The 22,827-nt window shown below is 39.7% G+C and overlaps 1 protein-coding gene across 7 annotated transcripts; it reads right to left on the reverse strand.

Moving 5' to 3' along the window:
- Positions 1-3,427: 3,427 nt before the first annotated feature.
- bdnf (brain-derived neurotrophic factor) lies at positions 3,428-21,183 on the reverse strand. Of its 7 annotated transcripts, none has more exons than XM_051900955.1 (2): positions 20,939-21,183; positions 3,428-4,893 (listed from the first exon to the last, which is right to left on the reverse strand). In XM_051900955.1, the coding sequence occupies exon 2, from the start codon at positions 4,870-4,872 to the stop codon at positions 4,057-4,059; it is 816 nt and encodes a 271-aa protein (XP_051756915.1). In that variant the 5' UTR covers positions 4,873-4,893; positions 20,939-21,183; the 3' UTR covers positions 3,428-4,056. The 7 variants fall into 7 exon arrangements, with proteins under 7 accessions (XP_051756915.1, XP_051756912.1, XP_051756914.1 ...); XM_051900952.1 differs by lacking the exon at positions 20,939-21,183 and adding an exon at positions 20,255-20,419; XM_051900954.1 differs by lacking the exon at positions 20,939-21,183 and adding an exon at positions 19,145-19,766.
- Positions 21,184-22,827: the final 1,644 nt, after the last annotated feature.

A 22,827-nucleotide genomic window follows, 5' to 3' on the forward strand; every position in this document is an offset into this window, starting at 1 on the left:
TTTGAGAAAAAACACTTTGTTTTTGTGTGTGTCCCTTTAAATGCAAATGAGCTGCTGCTCCCAGCCGCTTTCCAGAAAAGGGCGGAGCTTTAACAGCTCGCACTTCAGTTGCTCAACCACAACAAAGCTGGAGAATCTCACGCAGCCAAAATGACGATTGTCAGTAACTGTGTTCAGCCTTACATTGTTCAAACTGGAATCGGACACTGATGGAGAGACTCAGGAAGAAGTTACAACTTTTAGTGCTTCTGGACGTTTCTGAATGGTTAGTGGATTTTATGTCGTTACTGTGGAGTTGATTCAGCTCATCGACTAGCATGTGCCATCATGTTAATCTTTTGTGCAAATCCAGCGTTGAATTGACCCTCGTTTGTGAAGCAGTCTGGAGTAAAATGACGGCATGGCAACAACACTCTACTGCAACAACTCTTCCTCTTCCCCCACCGTTGCGTGTTCCCGGGGGCAGGGTTTATGTCAATTTTGGGGTTTGTGATGTCACCAACCCAGAAAGAAGCGTGTTACAGTCCCTACCAGCCATTTGTTGTAGTCCTTAAAAAGCGATTTCTGTAAAAGAAAATATCTCCCTTTACGTTGAACTTTGAGTGTCATAACTTTGTAGATGTTGTTTATGCTCAAACAGCAACATTACACACTAACTAAATTTAAAAAACTGAAATAACAATCAAGGACCCCTTCAAGACAGTGTCAAGTACCAGTATGACCATCTAGCGGTTAGTCAAGGGGCAATCAGTCTTACTTTTTAGTATCAAATCTCAGTTTGTATGTAACTGACTTAAAAAGTTATGAACAGTCTCAAAGAAAAAAATGTGATTAATTTGACTAATTTGTAAATGACTAATTTGTAAGACTAGTCTTAGCAGTTTATGCAACCGGCCCCAGAACAGTGCCATACAGCAAAATAATGATATATATATTTTATGGCCAACAGCTGTTTTGTGTCAGGATGTCTGGTATGATTTACTAACCAATCAGAATCTAGGAACAGAGTAATTTGCTTTATATTAAAACCATAGGGTTTCATAGTTTATTATATGTAACAAATGTACAGATAAATAAGAGAAAACATTTCATTTGTATTTATTTAAAAATAAACATTTTTATTAAAGCTGCAGTCTGTAAGTTTTGCCTCTTTGTCACTATCTCTGTTTGAAACCTGCAATTGCAGTTACTTGCAGAATTATCACCTTTACGTGGGTTGAACATCGGCACGGCTTCTCAGCACAGATGAATCTAATGTTTGCTGTCCGTCACCACATCTTTGTGGATACTGTATTTCGGAATCACAGATTCTACATCTTGGAAGATGTATGACCAAAATAAGAATTTTCACCAGAAAATGTCATCTGAACAAGTAACATGTCTGCCACTTTTGTTCTGACCAACTGAGAGAAAAAAGCATAACAATAAATCGCATTGCCAATGATGATTAAATCTAATGATCGCTTAGCTTAGATCACGTCAAACTGTGCAAATTATTATTATTGTTATACTTTGTTCTCAAATTGTTAACGTTAACAACATCAGCATTGTGTGACTATGTGTATTTAGTGTGTATTAGCATTACCTGTAGATTTCAATTTCTGTAGCCACTCCGTAGTCTGAAGTCTTTTGCTTTTGATTATGGTTTAATCTCTAGTTGTCACTGGTGATTGTCATTTGGACCTTTATGGATTAAAATCCACCATCAAAATGATAAGTTCAATTATTCCAGCTGCTGTGAGAAAAGGCTATAAATGATCCTCTACTAGCTGGGACTCGTTCTTTATGTAAACAGACGTGACGTAATGACGCAAAGACGAACGGTAAGGAGATAGTTTTGAACACTGGCTGATTATGTACTTGCTCAAAAATTGATTTGGGATAATTTTTAAATACAAAAAGTTACGGACTGCAGCTTTAAAGAACACTATTCAAAGAAGATTAATCTACATATACGTGCTTTGAAATATACAATCCCAAGAACCCACTTTTATAACCAAACACACTCAAAAGAAAATTTTAACCATAATTAATTTATTTACTTAATTCTGCTATTTTTTTTTTTTTGTTAATGATATTTTCATAAGATACTTTTTTTTTTTTTTTTGCTCCTTCCATATTCTCATATTTTATCAAAGCCACAAAACAAACTGGACTGGCTTGTTAAAACAGTGATTCTAGGAGTTTAGTTGCTGGTATTGTAGAAAGGAAAAAAAAAAAGAATAGAGTGGCCTACTTCTGCAGCAAATGGGACAGGGCCCTGCTGGGTCTTACCAAGGACTACTTTGAACTGGGGAAAATCTGAACCTCACAAAAATAACTCAGTCATGCAAGTTGTTTCTCGGGTAAAATGCACCAGGATAATGTTGTATTGTCTGTTTCCTTAACTAGTCGATTCACCATTGCTGTATACGGTTGCATTTGCAGTAAAAGCGCTCATAGTATGTATATATAGTATACATGTACTATATATAATATATATAATATACCACCTACAATTTTTTTTTTTTTTGTTCTAATAATGCAATACTGAGAGCTATTGTTTATTCTATAACATAATCCTTTGTTGAATCAATACACAGATGGTTTTGTATTTGACTGAGGGAGATCTGAAAATGGTTTGTTTGCTGAGAAGAATGCTGAAAAAGAGAGCATAATTTCTTTATTGCCCTGTCCACGTACGTACTAATGATGCAGAGATACTTACCATAAACAGATGAAACTTCGTGTTCTCCCATATCTGTGGCAGTGTATCAGTGTCAGACAGTTTCTGTTCAGTTGTCTGATAACAGCCTTTGAAGGAAAGCAGGTTTGTGTATAGGTCGGTGTCTGTGTTCGGGTGTATCATATATCACGTAGAGTGCATTGGAGTGTTGACTCCATTGATCTATCTTTCAGACAAAAGAAAATCCTAATCTCTTAGTGCTAGCGATGAAGGCCTGTACTCTCTGACTGGACAACATTACATGAGGGACTGGTTTCTATAGAATTACATGCCACGTTTAAAATAAGTCTTACCCGGGAACTCTCTGGACTGTTTGTTCTTCCATGGAAGAGAGTCGAAACTTCATTATATAGGCGTGTTCATATGCATTTTCAAAATTCTTCAATGCTGAAATTTCAAACTAGTATTTCATCTGCTCGATTATACTGATATATATATGATGAGAGTATGGGAGATATATACTTAAATAAATCTTTATCCCTTCTGAAATCATTTGAATGTATGATCCAATGCATGTTCATTGCGAGAGAAGATGTTCTCTCCAAACTTGTGCCAAAGGGAGAGCTCAAACTTTATTGACATTGCTTTTGTTTTTCAGTTGCCTATAGTAATTTTATTTCTTCAAATATTTCAATTTAATATTGCAAACAACTTCACAACATACAAAATGAATTATATTAATCCAGAACACATGTCAATGAATAAATTTTATATATATTTTATATATATTTTTTCATCTTGTGGGGATAAAAAAATAAACAGCAAAGCTTTGACAACAGCACCTTGACATAGTATGTATTTCCAACATTACCTTGAGAAGTTGAGGATAGTAAACAGACAGAGTACTGAGAGGAGGAAATCCTGTTATGGTTGAGAATGTAAACGGAATGTTTTGGTCGGAAATCGTTTCCTTGTTTTCCCAAAGTGGACAGTTTCTGAATTCACAATTGAAGCAGCATGCAAGGTTTTTTTTTCTTTTCGTTTTTTTTTTTTTTTCTTGAATGTAATTCTTCCTCACCCCCTCCTCTCCTCATCTCTCAAAATCTTGGCAACGTAAAAAACACAATGTCTCGAGGAATGTGATATAGTAATTTGAACTGGGCGCAAATGACTGATCAGATCTTTTTTTAATTGTTTACAAGGTCATGAATATGTTCAATAAATAGACTGTAGTATCACTTTTACTGTATAAACTTCATCTTTTTTACATGCAGTCCATAAAATTTTCATCTGACGGAATAATTTACCCTGTTATGTATATATACAAATAGATATTTTCTCTTTTCTCTCTCTTTTTTAGAACTCTCAATAAAATCTATACATTGTGTACACTATCTGCCCCTTTTAATGGTCAATGTGCATACACATGAAGTGTCTATCCGTATAAACCGCCAGCCGATCTTCCTTTTGCTATCCATGGTAAGGGCTCGCACGTAAGACTGGGTTGTCCGGCATTGTGAGTTATAGTGCCGCTTGTCTATTCCTCGACAGCCCTCCTTTGTGTACCCCAAGGGGTTGCATTTGGTCTCGTAAAAGTATTGCTTCAGCTGACCGTTAGTCACAGGGACCTTCTCCAGGACGGTGACCGTCTGGCCCGACATGTCTATGGCCGTCTTTTTGTCCACAGCCGTCACCCACTGGCTAATACTGTCACAAACGCTGAGCTCCCCTCGCCGCGCGGGGTCCGAGTGCCGCCGCACGCGCATCGACATGTTGGCGGCGTCCAGGTAGTTTTTGTATTCCTCCAAGAGAAAGAGTAACGGCGGCTCCAAAGGCACTTGGTTGCTGATCATCACCCGCGAGGCGTACAGGTCAACGTCCTTTGAGTCTGCCACGGCTGCGGGACCGCCCCCTCCTTGGCCCTGGTCGGCCCCGGGCCCCAGTTGCTGCGTCGCCTCCCCTTCCACCTCAAGCAACTCCTCAATCACCTGCTCGAAAGTGTCCGTGAGCGAGGGCAGCCCGCCCCCACTCTGTGGAGTCCCGTGGCCTCGGCTGCCTGAGGTGGCGGCAGCGGCGGCAACGGCGGCAGCGGCGCCCAGGTAGCCCTCGGCCCGGTGGCCCCCCTGCACGCCCGGGATCTCTCTCATGGGCGCAGCTCTCATGCAACTGAAGTATGAAATAACCATAGTAACGAACAGGATGGTCATCACTCTTCTAACCTGTTGGAACTGGAGACAGCAAAAGGGGAAAGAAAAGAGGGATGGGGGGAGTGAAAAAAGGGAGGGAGGAAGAGAAAACACAACGTAAAGCAACCATTTTCATTCATTATACTGCAAATAACATTACGTGAAACCGTAATCAAAGAAAGATTAATAGTATTGTGTGGTTATTGTGGCCAATGAAATCATTTCCGTAACGCAGTACAACAAACACAACATGCCAACTTGTTATTTCTTTGTTTCATTTTTAGTTACTGGCCCATGGGAGCACAACTAACACAGCGCGCTTTCTCCGTCCCTGCACACACACCTGCACATTTTTGCCCCCCTTCCCCCCAACAGCAAATGCAGCAGGCTAAATTCAGAGACCCTGGAGTATCATTAGGCAGACACCAGAGAACTGCTCCCACTCTCCTCCATCTCTCTCTTCCCCTTCCCTTCCTCCTTCTCTCTCTCCTGCTCCCTTGCCTCCTCTACTCTTCCCTTAGAGGTGTGTGAACTGCTTGTGTGAGTATCAGATATAGGTGACAAGTCAAAGCCTACCAAAAAATGACAGAACAGTGTCTATCATCAAAGTTTGCATTAGTATGCAATACTGAAATAATTTTATTTTAAAATGTGATATTGTTAAAATTATATATTCTTATTATTATTTAAATAATATAATTGTCTTATTCTTATTATTTTTAAATATATATATATATATATATATAGCTTTTTTTATTATATTCAAGGATGAACTTTACATTCTACTTAAATGTATAACAACTTCTCTGGAATTAACTGAGTAATTTGGAAGAACAAGCCCATACACTACAATGTCAAACAGATGATTATCTTTCCCACTAAGAGAGGTAAAACCTCAAACAGAGAGATAAGGAACAGAGAGAGATAAGGAAAGACACTGTAAGAAAGCAGAGAGAGACTTAACATTGATAAAGAGACAGAGAGAAGGAGAAATGCAGGGAGAATTGAGAAAGATGCCAGTCATTCATTTACTCATTCATACACAAACTGCCATGTTTTAGTCAATGGAATTTCTCCTGACTACAAAATCAATGCAAATAAATGACAATTCTAGGAAACCATGATTCCTCCTCTCTCTCCTTTCCTCTCCGCGAACCCCTCTGCAGCCTTCTCTTACCTCTCTGAAGTCCCTCTATGAGTCACTGCGATTCATTGCATCCAATGGCATCCCAGCACATACGAACAGACAGGGGAACATGCATACACAACAACAAAAAAGATACCCATTACTCGCACTTTTCTAAGGAGAAGAGGAGAGGTAGGGCTGGGGTAAGGGGGGTTGAGGGGGGGGTGCATTTAAAAATATCCAGCACCGCAGCAAGGCTTCGCCAGTTCTCTGCGAGCTGTCCTCCCGATGCCCCACGCAGCCTCAGGAAGAGGCAGAGGGAGGATCCGCTCCCAGAGCAGAAGGCAGTACGGGCCAGCAGGAGAGAAGGAGGGACACGCCCTGTCTAAAAGGCATTTGTTTCATTCTTAATTGGTGTCTGGGGCCACGGCTGCGATTTGCTAGCGCAGCGATGACTGCCATGGAGATGTGCTTTCTATAAATAGGCCGGTTGGGAGTCCCACAGTCTCGATTCAGAATATCACAGCCCTCTACTTAATGAGCTCAAAGTCCCCTCGCTCAGTGACGTTGCAGTCCACGAGGGGTGTGTGTGTGAGCGTGTGTGCGTCAACGTGTGTGTGTGTATTTAGCTAGGGAGATGAGATGGGAGCATGTTTAATCTCTCCTCTCAAATGGTCAAAAACAAGCATGGAAAAACCCAGAGCCAAGGATACAGCTGTAGAGGACAGATCAATCTTAATCAAATCAGGCAGCGCGCAAAATGTGTGTACAAGCTGCTTCTGCAGGCATGAAAAGATACTTCAGTCTGTCAGCTTTCCCCGTAATGGAAAAAGCTTCTTACATTGTCAGCAATTACCTCTGCTGAATATAGCGAGGAATTTAAAGTGCCTGCCTGAGGATTATTCAATGATTCTGTCTTATTTCATTCCTCCAGATGTGGCGCGCCTGCGAGGACGGATGGATTATTGTCAGCGTTCCTACTCTCAAGACAACCTTAATGCGGGTTTACGCACATACAGAGAAGCATAGCCCAGTAACCGCCCCAGTTTCAGGATGATCCCAATTAGCAAACATCTGTCGTCTCCCTAATGAGCGAAGTATTTATATATATATTGCAGAGGCTTCTGAATGAAATACCAGCATCAGTCATGCTGACACCCAAATCCCTTCTGTTGCCCTACTTGACAGCAGGTGGAGTACCAATGACATCTCTCATCCAGATCCTACTGGTAATACATAACCTTAAATATATTACAGAGCTACTTAGCTTGCAGTAGCACGTAAAAGCGCGAAGGGCAGTTATTGTTGACTACTGAACTTCGAAAAGCTGACTAAATTGTATCTTTCCCTCCTAATTAGACTAGAGCACCGGTGTGTAGTCGTGTGGCAGGAGCACAACAACCCTGATGACGTCTCTCTCTGGTCTCAGAGGGGGATGAGAGGAAAAGGGCGGTGGGGCTAGAAGGAGTGGTGCTAGGGGGCAGTGCCACTCATCAGCTCGCAATTGCTTTCCATTTTCCTCTGGGGTCCCTTCTCACCAGGAACAACACACAATTTTATTTCTAACTCTGCTATTTCCTGTTTCCATCAAGAGAATCAATATGGATTATACTCTCAATCAACTTCCTGTTAAAACGTAATCTAGATGATGAATCACTTTATTGCTCTGGGACTGAGTTGGCAATAACTGAGACCTTCTGTCTCATTCAAAGCAGCGAGGGAAGACAAGATTACCTTGACGGTCATGTTTATTCTGCTTTAATATGCGCTTGTTTGAACTGCGTATGATAATGTAATATCCTGTCATCGTACGGTATGATGTGCAAACATGATGTGTGTTTGTGTACAAAGAGAGTACAGGTGTTTTTGATGAGTCACAGAAAGTGAGTGGTAATGTGGCAGTGGCCATCACATATAGTCACGGTTTCAGGTGTGTTTAAATGTCTAAAATGAAGGAGATGACTTCTATGGTTGATGCTGAGATAATTCGTTAGACTGTCATGTAAACAAAGCTGCTAATTCATGCTTTTTGTGTCTGATTTGTTAGACCTTTAAAGCCAGACTTATTATGAGGCATTGAAAATACTACAAACAAGGTTTCCATCAATCAAAGCTCTCACATGAGAAACCATCCAGCCTGCAGTGATCTTTCAAGCTCTCTTTCTACAAAGTAAGGTACAGAGCTTGATGAAATACTTCATCCACACAGCTGTATTTGATCCTTATGGTCGGGGCTTATAGGAGCACATTCAAACACCTTTCACTGACTGTACTTTAATTGGGCATGAGTGGCAGCTCTATAGTTTTGGCAAAAAGACTACATGCACCTGCTCAATTGTTTGGAGAGGGGCAGGTAGGACAGGATGGATTGGTCTACATGATCCTGATTCCCCCACAACTGTATTTGCTTAAATCTCCATGCCATAGAGGGATTGGGAAAGAAAAGCACTCATGACAGATGTATAAGGATCTTCCAACTTAAAAGTATTGTGGTAACAGACAATTTTCTGTTAGTCTTAGCACTCTAAAGGAAAATGACAAAAAAGCATTCACTCCTTAGGGCAAGATACTTAACAATGCATGATTAAATATTTGAAAAGAACAACAAAGGTTAGGGGTAAAATGCTTGTAGCATAAGAAAAGGTTTTAGATTGCTTTAGTGTACTTGTTCAATGACAAGAGTACTGTAGCGTGCATCACCTAAGCTCACACAGGTGTCGCAGCTGCTAATTATTATTCTGACTTTGCGAACACATTAAAATGTGGAATCCATAATAGTTACAATCTGGCATTAGTGGTAACACAACAAGGGTCAACTGCAAAATAACACTCTCTTTTCATCTGTGGTGGTGAATTATATGTCTTTAAATGCAAGGTTTTTCAAAGAGGTTGAATTGGTGCTGGTTTAAGGAGTTCAAGGCCTCTATCTTGTCTAACCCAAACTATACAAATAACGATAAAGATACAATGTACAAAAGCAACCAGAGTGAACACCCCCAAATGCTTAGCCAACGCAAACATCTTCATTACCTTCAGTGAAAGATAAACATTTTGAGAAAAGCAAATTGATACAAATTCTCGAAACTACAGTATTTTATATCAGTATGAGTACTGATGAAAACAAAAATTTGTACAACACTACTAGGGGGCGGGGGGTTGCAAAGGGTCTTAGTAAAAGTTATTTTTCCATTACAAGAATATTTAGGTATCAACAGTGTTTTATCATCACCAGTGTGTTAAAAGTTAGAATGAAAGTTAGTTAGAGCGCGAATTTCAAGCGGTTGTCAAATACGACAACGAACAGAAGTCGCTTTCGATAGAGGAGGTAACCATAACAACAGAAAGTTGCGCACGCGCAGTACGATTAGTTTCGGCGTAAGTCAAAAAGCAAGTCACAATTTATCACTTCCTTAGCCTGTAGATTTACATATTTACAGATATATCATAATAAATGTTTTGTTTAAAAAGTCTTAATTGGCAGTTAGCTTACAGATTACACCCATAAAAGTATCCTTAAACTTATATAATAAGCTACTTAGGTTTGAAATTCCTTTAAAAGTCCTCTAAAATAGACAAGCCATTGCAAAATTCGCTCACTTCACGATTGTAAATGTGGCTCTAATGCTGAAGGGTAGAAGACAAAGACAAATTAAACATTAGGGCTGTAATAATTTATGTATAAGTTTCGTGTTTTCTCGTAACAAGAGAAAGGGCAACGCATTGGCGAACAGGATCCGTGAGGGAAATATCATCTAAGATTTGCCACTCTATATGTTAGTAGAGATTGAGTTTTTTTCCGGGAACTTTCTAAGGAATTGAAAACATCCTGCAGGTACCAACCAATAAAACAAAACTTCTCACGCCGCGCTAGTTCTGGAAGTATAAACTTTATGTCACATTACAGTTTGTAAACTAGAAAAGTGGTGTCAGAGAGAGGATTCTCTTACTAAAACAACGGCATCCGCACAATCCATCCTTTACTCGTTAATAGGCTTTACAACACTTTTGCACTAGATGGCGCATTCGTCTACACAAAGTGAAGTGGAGGCAAGCAGAAAACCATAGACCATGAGAAACATCTCTTTCTCTTTTTGTCACATAAACATACGCTCACACAAAGAGAAAGCAGATTAATAAGAGGCCACCTGAGAGCTATAAGAATAAATGGGCCTGTTTTCTTTACTACAGTCTACATCGTCTATATGCTTTTCATCTAAAATAAATTACAAACAGAATCTTGTGTGTATATCCGCATCATAAATTACAACACGCATAACTACAAAGTCAATTAGGATTTTGAAAAACATGTTTCGAAATCAACTAGCAGTGTGATTTTGTTTAAGCAGTTTTGCGCACTTTGCATCCAAAAGCAGCCCATAACTATAATTTATTTGTTAGTTTTTAATTAAAAAAACTTGTTCTCTTTGGGAGTTTATCTGTTCCAGGGGAAGGCTAGACTCTACACGGTAAACCTAAACGATGATCTCAAGTTTCATGTTCAAGTCTCATTGAGTTCACGAAACGCATTTATTCTCTGAACGTTATCATACATAGCTTAGTTTTAGCATAAACTGTATAAACAATCTGTCCGTATGACTAAATATAATATGCTGTTTGGTAAAACTTTAATGCGCCAGCATTAATGCGTAAAAAATATATAAATAAAACAATCCACGTCCATTATTGCAGCAAATGTAATCAAACTAACTATTAAACAGCTGAACAGAAAAAAGCTACTAGGATAAACAGCCTATTTGCCCTGGATAATAAACAAAAACAACTTTTTGGTTCTATTGACCTCTCTCAGAAATTCAATCAACATAATAACACCGTATCTTATTAATGAACGCGAGGATAGCGTTTCATGTTGCCGCTGCATGATCCAACACTTGATTACTTTTTCCTAACTCCTTTTATTATTTCAGACGCAGTCAGTACAAAACCTGCAGTAATCACTCTATTTCGCACAAAAACCTACCTTTACTGTCCAGTCGTAAAGGAGACCATTCAGCAGGACAGTGTCATCTGGGATGTTTTGGATAAGCCCTCCGCGTAACTATTTTGCGATATTCGCCCGCTCTTCGCCAAGCAGCAGCAGCTGCAAGTAGTCTCTTCAGCTTTTGAGCAAATAGATTAAATTATTGATAGTGGAAATTGCATGGTTGAGGTAATGGACTCCCATGACTGAGCGGATCCGTTGGAGTTGGGTTGAAGCAGTTGGATGGCATGGTGAGCGCTCGCGGTGTAGTGCGCATTGAGAGAGCTCTCCAGTTTGAAATGACGGCTTCATTCCTCGCGACTACAGTAACTAACTACTGCCGTGCCCGTGACGTTGCAACATGTGACTCCAGCGCGAGGGCGACCGAACGCCAACCCAGTGAGACACTTATGCCTAAAGAATAACCGGAAAGTATGTTATTGTGGCGTTTACCGAGAGCCAAAGACCAACGTATGAAAGAAACCTTTCTAATTCCTGAACATACTGAGTCTGAATGTGTGTGTGTGTTTTTTTTTAATATCCGTCGTCTTTCTTCTCTTAAGTGCTCCTTCAACTGATAACCATAGAGTCATGTGGGGTTTTGATATTTTTCCCTTCTCTTCGAAGGGAAAAATATAAAATATATATAAATAGGTATATATAAGGTATATATAAAATATGATTCCTTTGTATGCCTATACAAAGTGAATCACAAAGGCTAGTGTTTTGTTTCATTTTGTAGGCTATCTAGACATAAGAAATTATCTACACGTGAACACCTGAAATCAGTTTAGCTTATACAACTGGTAAAATAATAATTTATGGTTTTAAGTTATTACATCTGCCATTCTCCATTTAAAAGATAATATATGGTTTTAAGTTATTGCATTTGCCATCTAAATCTCCTCAGTTCATTGCACTTTAAATTCATTGGCTGTGCTGGCACCAAATGCTGAGCAACAGCTTCCTAATGGACAGCTGTTAGGTTAATATGAAACACCTTTTTGTGACAAGACTATAGATCATCTGCTGAAATTGATATTTGCAATTGTGACTCCACAAAGGTAGCTTCAAAGAGCTCACTCCTTGTCCCCACCACATCAAGGATCTATTATTCCCTGGCTATCTCTGTATGTGATATTTTAAACTATTGTCAGTTTGAGCCCCTCTGTCTGCCAAAGGAGCTTATGTGCCAGATGTTGGTTCATTGCTTTTAAAACTATTCATTGTTCCTCCAGTGTCAGTTATATTCCTCCAATAATGGGAGTGGTTTGTAAGGTAAATGGTCAAAGATGTTCTAACTAATAGTAGGGTGATATAATTTTGCGTTTCAACTGCAACTTTGTCATTTATTCTATGTAGTATTTAACATGACCTTCCAGGAGGAGTTTAGGGAAAACATTCTTTGTTCTTTTACCCCATGCTACACCGCATCGTTAGCCCCATACTTTCACCAAGACTTTGAGCTCCAAGTGCTTTTGGATCTCGTCCAACACAAGATTTATATTGATGAGTTTCGTGTATAGTGATGATGATTTTTCTCTGCATAAGGTAATGAGGTGGAGCGGTTTCAAACCTAGCTGTTCCCAGCATGAGAGTGGATGCTAACACCTGCCTCCTCTCACACACATACACACAAACTCCCTCTTTCTTTATTTCTTTCCATCTCCATCTTTCTATATCTATCTCTCCTTCTCATCTTCCATGTTTTCACAAATGTACGTTCACCTTCACTCGTTTTGACATATTCATGCTTACAGCTCTTTTCTCTCTCCTATAGGGACAAGCCAAGATGAATATAACTCATCCCATAGGTTCACAGGAGGAGAGGGCAAACCCTGGATGACAAAGAGTTGCATCAGCAATTACTGAGCGACATGACTCCAAGAGAGGTAAAACACACACACGAACACACACACACACTCATGTACACTCTCACACTGCGCATTAGGGCTGTTCCAGCTAGGTAATCCATAAATAAATCACTCTGCTTCTCATTAGGAGCACAAAAACAACATGGATCTCATTCAGAACTGCACATACAGCACAAAGTTGACACCACCACCACAGAAAGAACTAAGATAACCACAAAGTGGACATATGGACTAATGAGAATACAGCAAGAGATGAACTGTAGGAAGACCTTGACTTTCATTTGCTGCAACTTTGTGGAAACTTTAGGATCCGTAAAAATGATGACAAAACACACAGTGTGGACATTATAGCTGAAATGTTGGTTGAAACTTGACCATCAGGATCGACGTGTTCAAAGTGTTGAATGTTGAGAGAGTCGGAGCGGCGTCAGAAGCGATGGCCGTGTCTCTATCCAATAGGTCGGGTCGCTAATGACGTCACCTCAGCTTTCTCAATATCTTTCCCTCTGTTGTCTTGTGTGCTGTCTTGACCCATTGTAGCATATTCCATCCTGGAACCATCAGAATAGGGCTTCCACATACTGGCAAAATATTATTTTGAAGTCGCATTGTGACACTTAATGAAGCATCGTTTTGAAAAGGTTAGAGGTGATCCGTGTCTTGTACAAACCTGAAATGGTGGAATAGTTTCCGCTATTTCAGGGCAAGATAAAACATTTAGAGTGTCAATACTAGCTGTAAAAACAGAGGTCATGGCTTCTTCATATTTCACTATGAGAAAAAAAGAGCTTTGAGCCACTGCTAGAAAACTGGAGAATGAGAAAACTAGACTAGATCTTAGTGTGACAGGACAATAAAGTTAGTTTATAGCATTCATCAAACACATCACAGTACTGACACAGAGCACAGGAAAGTGAACAATGTCCATTTTGACCGTCGGCACTGCAATGAAAAACAAAAGTAAATCACAAAATGTTTGTCAGCTTGGCACCAGATTTCAATCTGAAATACACTCTTAAAAATAAAGATTCTTTACATTAATGGTTCCATGAAGAACCTTTAACATTCATGGAATCTTTTCAATGCACAAAAGGTTCTTTTATAGTGGAAAAGGGTTCTTTATATTATTTAAAATGTTCTTCGCACCAAGAAAAAATGGTTCTTTTAAGATCTGTTTACTAAAAGGTTCTTTGAGGAACCCAAAACTGTTCTTTTATGGTGTTGCTGTGAAAACCTCCTTTTGGAATCTTTATTTTTTAAACTTATAGCACCCAAAAATGAACATTTTGTCATCATTTACTCAAGCTGTTCCAAACCTGTATGAGTTTCTTTCTTCTGTTGAACACAAAAAAAGATATTTTGAAGAGTTCTGGTAACCTGAGAGTTGATGGTAGCCATTTACTTCCATAGTAGGAAAAAAATACTATGGAAGTCAGCGGCTACTGTCAACTGTCTGGTTACCAACATTATTCAAAATATCTTATTTTGTGTTCAACAAAAGAAAGAAACTTGTACAGGTTTGGAACAAATTGAGGGTGAGTAAATGATGACAGAATTGTACTTTTTGGGTGAACAATCCCTTTAAGAGCGTAGCCAAGTGTTCACAAACATTTCCCCCACTAGCCAGGTGTCAACAAAAATATGAATGACGAATGTGAAAAACATGTAAATATTATAGAGTATATCTTATAAAACTCAGCCTACGTCACTGATTTATTGTTGTTTAGACTGTAATGTGGAGTGTACATTTTCAGTATGTACACTTGTTCAAGTGGGTCCTGTCTTTCCATTTTGTCATTGCATTGAAATGAGTGAGTCACTTTTTGGAACTTGACTTTGCCCATTCCTGGGTGCCTGTCTCTGTTTCTTCGGCTCACTGTCTTTAGGGAAAGGGGTCTGGGCAGTGCTTTGTGTGACTCACATCATTGTCTCTCATCCCAGACCCAATCTGTACACTGAAGAATTGCGCAGTGCTCATCTCTCCAACGGCAAGATGCAACAGGTCCCTGTTATCAATAAAGAGCTGAGGGTGGTCAACAGCGGCCAGTCGTGTAAGATAAAAATCTCAAAGTCTTGACTTATAGCAGTTACATTATAGGAGTACACACTTAGATATCCACTTTAGCACATAGACTCAATGAGCTATACAATCCACGTAACTGTAATCTATCCCCTGCAGCATACAGCTACACTGGTAATGTATCCGTGGGGTATAAGCCCTCTGCTGCACTCTGACACTCCTCTGGTAATCTAGCCTTTTGCTTGCCCAACAAACCCTTATGTGTCAAGGGTGAGTATATTTACATAATTAGGTAGACAGTTCTTGTAATGCACTATTGTACTACACATTTAGTGGTTACTAGATTCATAGTTTGCATATCCATTTAAAATATGGATATATTAATATAATAACAAATGCAAAAAACACCATAAACAAAGTGTACTTTGAGAAATAGCGCAGATGAGAATGAAGATGAAAAAAAATAAAGAACTGTCCATGAAGTATGAAAATCACTGTTCTTCAAAGCAGTAGCAGAGAAAGTGTCTAAATGACCTCTAAGAAATGTTAAACATTCAAATGTTAAAAAAACACCCTTGTTTTAGAGACCTTAGAAATAGTATAAAGCAAGTATACCAAAGTCACGCTCAGACACAAACACAGTCGGGATGCCATTCTTAACCAACATGCACAAAGGCAAATTGCAAACATGTCAGAGAAGTCCTGCATATACATACCCAAGCACTGACGTTGGCGAATAGTTAGAGGATTCCTTGGCGGAGCCTTAGTTGCCAGGCACCAGCACTAATGCTGCACTGTAGTTATTCACATACAGAGAGGCAAGTGCCACTCCATTTTATTTCAGTGAGTAAAGCACACAGGTGGGGGGCAAACAACACATCATACAGACCCCATCAAACAAACTTGGATGCAGATATATGCTAGAGGTCAAAAATTCAAATATTGTGTAACCTATACCATACACACAGACACAAACAACCCTGTTTACATAAACACCAAATACAATGGGGTCACAACGCCCTAAATGGCAAAGTTCTTTTCAAAAGTATTACAAAAAACCATACACATCTAGCGTCATTTAGAAGCGGGTTGTAGAAGAATTACACCATAAGTCTAGATACCAGACGACCTCTTTCAGAATAAGCGCTTTGCGCTAGAGCACCGCAAGTCACGCTCTTGCTTAGTATTGAGCGCGCGCACAATTCCTCAAGCCTCTTGCATGGTTTTCTTGCGCAGAAAACCTGCGATTGGAGGTGCTAATTAACTAATGACTTTAGACTTGTCCAAATGGCCCCATAAACACAGAATAATTACACTATATCCATCGGAAGTATCATTCAAATTATTTTGGCACCACGTAGCTAATTAGCCTGCTTATATATAGAAATTGTGATTAATCTTAATATGATAATGATGATTATTATTTTTATAGTTATTACTATTGTGGTTAGCTAAATTGTGAGACTAGTGTGGTTCGCAAAAATGAATCTTTTCAGGGAGTAAATGAAAAAAACGGACCTTTTTCTTTTTCGCAATTGTGACGAGCACACGCTTTTATTTCCCAAAGGAACTCTGCATATTCAGTAGGCCTATAATAAATTCCTCCCGCGAGTGAAGCAGGGCGCAATAAGTCGGTACATCTCTATAAAAGTTAATTAGGAAAGCCGCTCTCTGTAAACAAAACAATTTTCATATTTAGTTTATAAATATCCCCTGATCATCCGCGGCGGTCAGTCAAACGAGGACGAAATAAACGCCGATTAAACTAGAAATATAATGCCACAAAAGCATTATGTGATGTCTGAATTGAAATCTACCAAGCTCAGATTTGTTATTGACGCCCACCCTTAACTCTGCAGCGATCAGAGAGCGGAGGGGAGGGGGGCGGAGAGGGAGATTCTCAGCTAGATAACACAACCCCATTTATGGACTGATCCGATGACGTACATTGCAGAAAGTTCTATAAAAAACCTTCCGTACATACAAAGTGTGTCGTGCCATCCCCCAGCACCCCCCACCCTCCCCGCATCCGCCTCCAGCCCCCCTCCCCCCGCATGCCCACACCCACACCACCAACCCACATCTCTATCCCTCTGTCTCATGAACTAAAATTATATATATACATTCGTGTTTATAAATAAAATAAAAATGCATTCAATAAATAAAAACACGACTCTGAGACGTTTGATGTGTAAGAAATGACAAAAAAATTGATAGTTTAATAGCTTAATAACATTTCACTCTAGACAAAGCTTTAAAAAATAAATTTAATATATTGATGCAGAAGTATTTAGTTATTCACCACTGGATTATTTGTAAGCAAAAACAGGCGTTTCGTTGAAAAACATGAAATTATTCATGAAATATGTGCTCCTAAAAACGGCGCTCGTGACCGTTTTGTTGCATGTCAATAATGATGCTTATAAAATTTGCCCATAAATGACAATGGTATTAACAAGATTACAATGACAAAACAGTGATAATAAAATCTAGTTATAATATCAGCCGTTATTATTTTCGGACCCGTCCAAAAAAGCTGCTTGCCCCGCTTGATTTGTCACTTTAAAGTCAGATGTTCGATAGGCTACATTGTTTTTGAAACAACAGAGATTTTCTCGATAACATGTTTCGTACGATTATGACAAGGAAATAAATGTTTAATAGAGAAATTACCGATTTGGCAGGGATGAAAGAAGCTATAATGCATCCGAACAAAGAGAAACAGTCATAATGATCATTTAAAAGCAGCTAAATGACACACTGAATGTCTTCCGCCTGATAGACTCTTGATTAACGCAGTGCTGAGGCGCCCGTGGGCTTTCATATCTGTCTGTTTGTCATTCAATCGCTTCACCCTTTAATCAGATTCTTGGATACAAAGAAAAAAGCGACCGTAGCCAATATCCTCCGCTCATCCCTCTCAGAAACTGAGACGAATTCCTAAACTTAGTCGGCATAAAAGTCAGAAAATCATCAGCGAAAGGCTCCTTTAAAACGCTGACTGTCCTAATTTCGTCTCAGTCTTGCACAGCTTTTCTTCAGCTTTCTCCACAATACGCGTGACACCCTCTCAGCCATTTCCTTATCAGGCAATCTTATCGGTGGCTCCATCTAACCCAGTCTGAACAAAATCTGACCACGCCTATCCAAATTCTTATTCACTTTAACTGGAAATATATATATGAACACACAAATACACACACACACACACATACACAATGTTTTGAACAAAGGGCTATTTTTGGCGAGCCAATTCAAAATATTTTAACATGAAATGTTATCTGTGGCGAAAGCTTTTAGCTCTAAGTGGTTCCCAACTGTTCGGCGTGTGCACAGACAGACCTGTGCGCTCGGGAGCGAGATGAGCAGGTGATGCTGGAGGAGAGGAGTGGAAATCTCGGGATGAATGAAACGGAGAAGCGGTCCGTAGTAAAACACTAGCAATATGTCCACGATGACGAAGCGCGGAGATGCTACAGACGCGATTACATTGATAGGGCTGGTTGCACCACTTTAAGATCGATTCAACGAATAAATTATCCCTCCATGCTAACGAAAACAACATTTAGCTGATAAGAAAGGATGATGAGAATGACAGCTACGGATAGATAGATAGATAGATAGATAGATAGATAGATAGATAGATAGATACTGATCTTTTCGTTTTCAGGAAGACAATAAGTAGATGGCAGCTCGTGCTGAGTCGTATATTTTATTAAAGACATGCCCTATTATTCAGCAAGCAAAGAAAAGCGTGTGCTAGACAATTGCGCATTTAAGACAACAAAAATTCCGCAAGCATTTGATTGTGATGAGGACGGAAAGTCAGCTGTTTACGCACTTACATGCACAATTTACTTTCTACATTTGGTGTTGCGCTATAAATAGCAACTCGTATAAAATAACTACTAATTGTGGACATCTCTATACAGGGGTGAATTGTGAGATATAGAAATAAATACATTATTCCGTTCCTATGAATTCGTGACAGAACTGTGGCTGTTAATTGAAACAACTTTGTCACCGTTACGTTTCCTGCTATATATTGTAAAATCATACGAGTAAAGTAGAGGGAAAATGTAAAATGATAACGTAAGTTTAACATTTCCCTCATGACTCAGTGTCTCTCTCCCATCACTACCCAAAGCTGCTCCTCACAGCGTAACATTTTATCTAGCTGTAACCACTAATCAAACTTAAAATGCGTAAAGGGGTGTCATTTCTCTATGTACAAGTAAAACATCTGCCCAAGAAGGACTGCTAGTAAAGTGGAGAATAAAACAAACAGGTCTTACCTTTTTAAGAGCTGACAACCACTATCAGTGGTTAGATCTCCAAGACCAACACTTGCATTTCCCAAAGTTAACGCTGTGCACCAAGTGGAGCTTGCAAAGTACGCGTATACTACAGCAGCTCTACCATTTCAACTTTCACATGCTCTAAGTGGCGACAAAACTCCAAGCGCAAAGCAGCCCCACTATCGACTGGTTCTTTTCCTCGCGTGTTTGTTTGTTTGCTTTGCTTTTACCGGTCTCCCTCCGAAAGCGAAAAAGAAGAAGGAAAAAGTGAAACAATTCCCTAGCTTTGGCAAAAGAACTGCAAAACACAAAAGGCGATGTCCACTCACTCCGCGTTAGTCCTCAGCGTTCAACGACTCCGGTGCCTCTGTCCAAAGTGCTGAAATCATAGCACAGCTAAGGTTACTTAGAAGCAAAAATCTATACTTTCGTTAAGTGCCACTTGATATTGCTTTACTCTATTGCTTCCCCACGCCTTGTCACGTGAATATATCCTTGCAAGCCCGTCCTGTTAATATTTGATCACATGTTGGCCGGTCGTTTTCTTAACAAAAGAATCACTTATCTGAAAAGTCACTCATAACCCTCTAAAGAGGAGTCCCCCCAAAAGGCTTGAAACCCATGTCCCCGAAACACACACAGTAATAGCGTCTTGGTGCTCTGCTTTTGTCCTGCAGGGCAGATGGACATGTCTACACATGTTGCTTTTTCACTGACAGAGAGCACTTGTAAAAATGCTATTCAGAATAAAGGCTAAAAGCCCAATAGGCATCAAAGCGCAGATTGGCACAGAGCGCAACAAAGGCAAAACCCCAATTAGAATGTATATTCTCTACGGCTGTGTATGTGTCTGCGTTTGCTTTGCTCAGATTTGTTTCTCTACCTACGAATCCCGGAAAACAGCAGCATTGCAAAGTTTTACATTTATGTTGGTAAACCTGAGCCCTCGTTTAAGTAGCCTTCAGCGTTAGGGTCCATAAGCACGAGAGCACTCGTATATGTCGTACAGCAAAATCTGTTCTTTTGATACCAACTCTACAGTGTAAACACAAGTCATGCCTTTTGGAGTAATTATTCCTTTAAGTGTAGTATTTCCATGCTACTTACCATTTTCCCCTATGCTGTCCTGGAGATAGAAGTGTCTTAATATCCACACACTCCAACAGATGCTGGTAGGTAATGTGTCTTGTTTGAAGTCATCATATGAGAACTTCTGCCGTGCTCAGAAGATCGCCCACCACTTGGGTGACTTATGAATCTAATAACCCTTTGCAATATCCGCGTGCTTAAACTCTCTAACACCTTGGTGACTGTGCAGACAGGACAAATAGCAACCAGTCGCGATTTACCCAAAACCCCTATACAGATTTACGCAGTGTCCTCTCTCAGATAAACGCCGTTAGTGCTCTTACGTGATTGAAATAAGCGAAGGCGGTCAAGTTTATGTGGGAATTAAACTGACCAGCAACTACAACCCCGAGATGCTGAGTGAAAATGAATGACCATAAGAAAAGTTGCGCAGCCAAGACAGCAATGTGCACTTTTTTTTCTCTCGCTTGTCTGTGCGCGTATTGCGCGTGATATGTCAACATTACGCGAAGTTCACGACATTTTCAATCTGGCTGTTTTCCCAGCTGAGAGAGAAGTCAGGTAAGATCACATTTCACAATCTTATTTTCTGCCAAGTAGGAAGTTGGAAACTCGGGAGACTTGTTGCTGCTGCTGCTGCTGCAAAGCTGTGGTATTTAAAGCCAAACAGAGGAAAAACATGGTTTTAAGTACCATACTTACATCTGTGCAATACAGTTTTGAGCTTCGTTTTGTGTGTACTATAGGAAAAGAAAAAAGCTGAATCCTCGTCAGTCTTGAGACAAGCTGTCAACTTAAAGAAATGACAACGTTATTTCCCCCCGTACGCCTTTATCTTGACATAAAGAATGAAATGGAAATCACGAAATCCAAGTACGACCGTTGTCTGTTATCAGTAAAATTCCATCAGAGCGCGCGAGCACTCAGACATCTAATTGTTATGCAGTGACGAGGCGATGCTTGAATGTGTCCTACAAATGTGCTGGAAAGTAACATGAGTAATAGGTGGTATTTACCCGCATATGAGCCAAGATTCGTTTGAGCCGGAGAGTTGTAAAAAACACGAATCGCTATTGTATTAATAACTCAGAGCAACAGTAAACAGTATGCTTAGGCAACACAGACATACACAGGAAACGAGCTGGGAGGAAAGAAAGGGAGAAAAAGTTCAAAAGATTCGTGGACAGACCCCTTTCTCACATAACTTCTTTTCTGGTTAGCATTACCAGAAATTGTTTCCTCCAAACGCACAAGTCTAAGTTGCTGCTTTGATTCAACAAGTTCATTTCTTCTTTCATTCATTTACCCATTCATATATGGGGCCATTGGATTAATGCCAGTAACAATAGACATATCAAACAGAATCTCACTAACTGACTTGTTAGTTAATAGTGGGGTATTGTAGAATATATCTGCCAATTGATCTCCTCATATCAGAAAGGAAATGAACGCAAACAGGCAGGCTCTGTTTCTCGTCTTTGGTTTGCTTTACTGACAACTGCAACTTCCATCCCTGCCTGTCTGCTTAAGATTTAATGCAATTTGCAACAGCATTCCTTCAGACCAGCTCTCACTGTTTTTTAAAGGGTTTTCAAGAGTTTTTAAATGCACTTTTAATGTATTTTTCATGTCTTTTTTTATTGAATAAGTTATGATGATATGGATAGCTGCTTCTTTACTAAACGATTTAATACAATACAATACAATACTTGTGTGATGACATTACATATATTAAGCAAAAAATGATGAGTGTTTATTTATTTATTTATTTACTTTTTTTTATTTGAACATTTGTCTGTTACTGAGCTTTCTGCTTCAAATTCATCCCTGTGTGACTCGTTTTGCTCTTGCAGGTCTTGGTGCACTGCAGACTAACACGTATATTCTCCATGATCAGATGAGGATCAACAATGCTGTCAGAACACATTAATGAGCAAGGATAATACTGAAGAAATTTTTTTGAAGAATGAATGGCTCAAGGTTGAAAACACTGTTACAGGTGAGTATAATTTGTGGAGTATATAGATATTTCAAATAAAGACCGTCGAGACGGTTGAAGGAAGGCTTTATTGCTTAGGGACATGGCCTTTGAAGTGGTTAAACAGAATAAAATGTGGCCTCAACAAGGCATACCTCTTGTGGAAGGGTTCAGGGCCAGTACTGAGGACACCACACTAATTGTCTTCTAAATGTTCTAAAACACATCCAGAACCTCCCTCATAACCCGTCATCACTTCCTCTTCTTTCTCAAAGCCGCATCACTTCATCACTCCAGTCTTCCTTTCCTCTCCTCCGTTCTTTCCACGCTCCCACAGTTTTCACAGGCTCCCTGGATGACTCACATGCGGCCCTCTGCACCACCTCTGCCCTCCCCCGTAACTCCTAAACAGAGATACCCAAGACCTCAAACTATAGGTCAGTTAGACCACCAGCACCTACCTAAGACTGCACCCACTCTCATCCGACGCCTTAAATTTTTGAACAGTAATATATTTATGTACATTTATATTCCATATAACACACACACACACACACATTTTATAGGGACTTTCCATAAATATGATTTTTTTTCTTCTATTGTTCTAATGTAT

This window comes from Ctenopharyngodon idella, chromosome 7 (genome assembly GCF_019924925.1).
Source record: "Ctenopharyngodon idella isolate HZGC_01 chromosome 7, HZGC01, whole genome shotgun sequence".
In the NCBI taxonomy this organism is placed as follows: domain Eukaryota; kingdom Metazoa; phylum Chordata; class Actinopteri; order Cypriniformes; family Xenocyprididae; genus Ctenopharyngodon; species Ctenopharyngodon idella.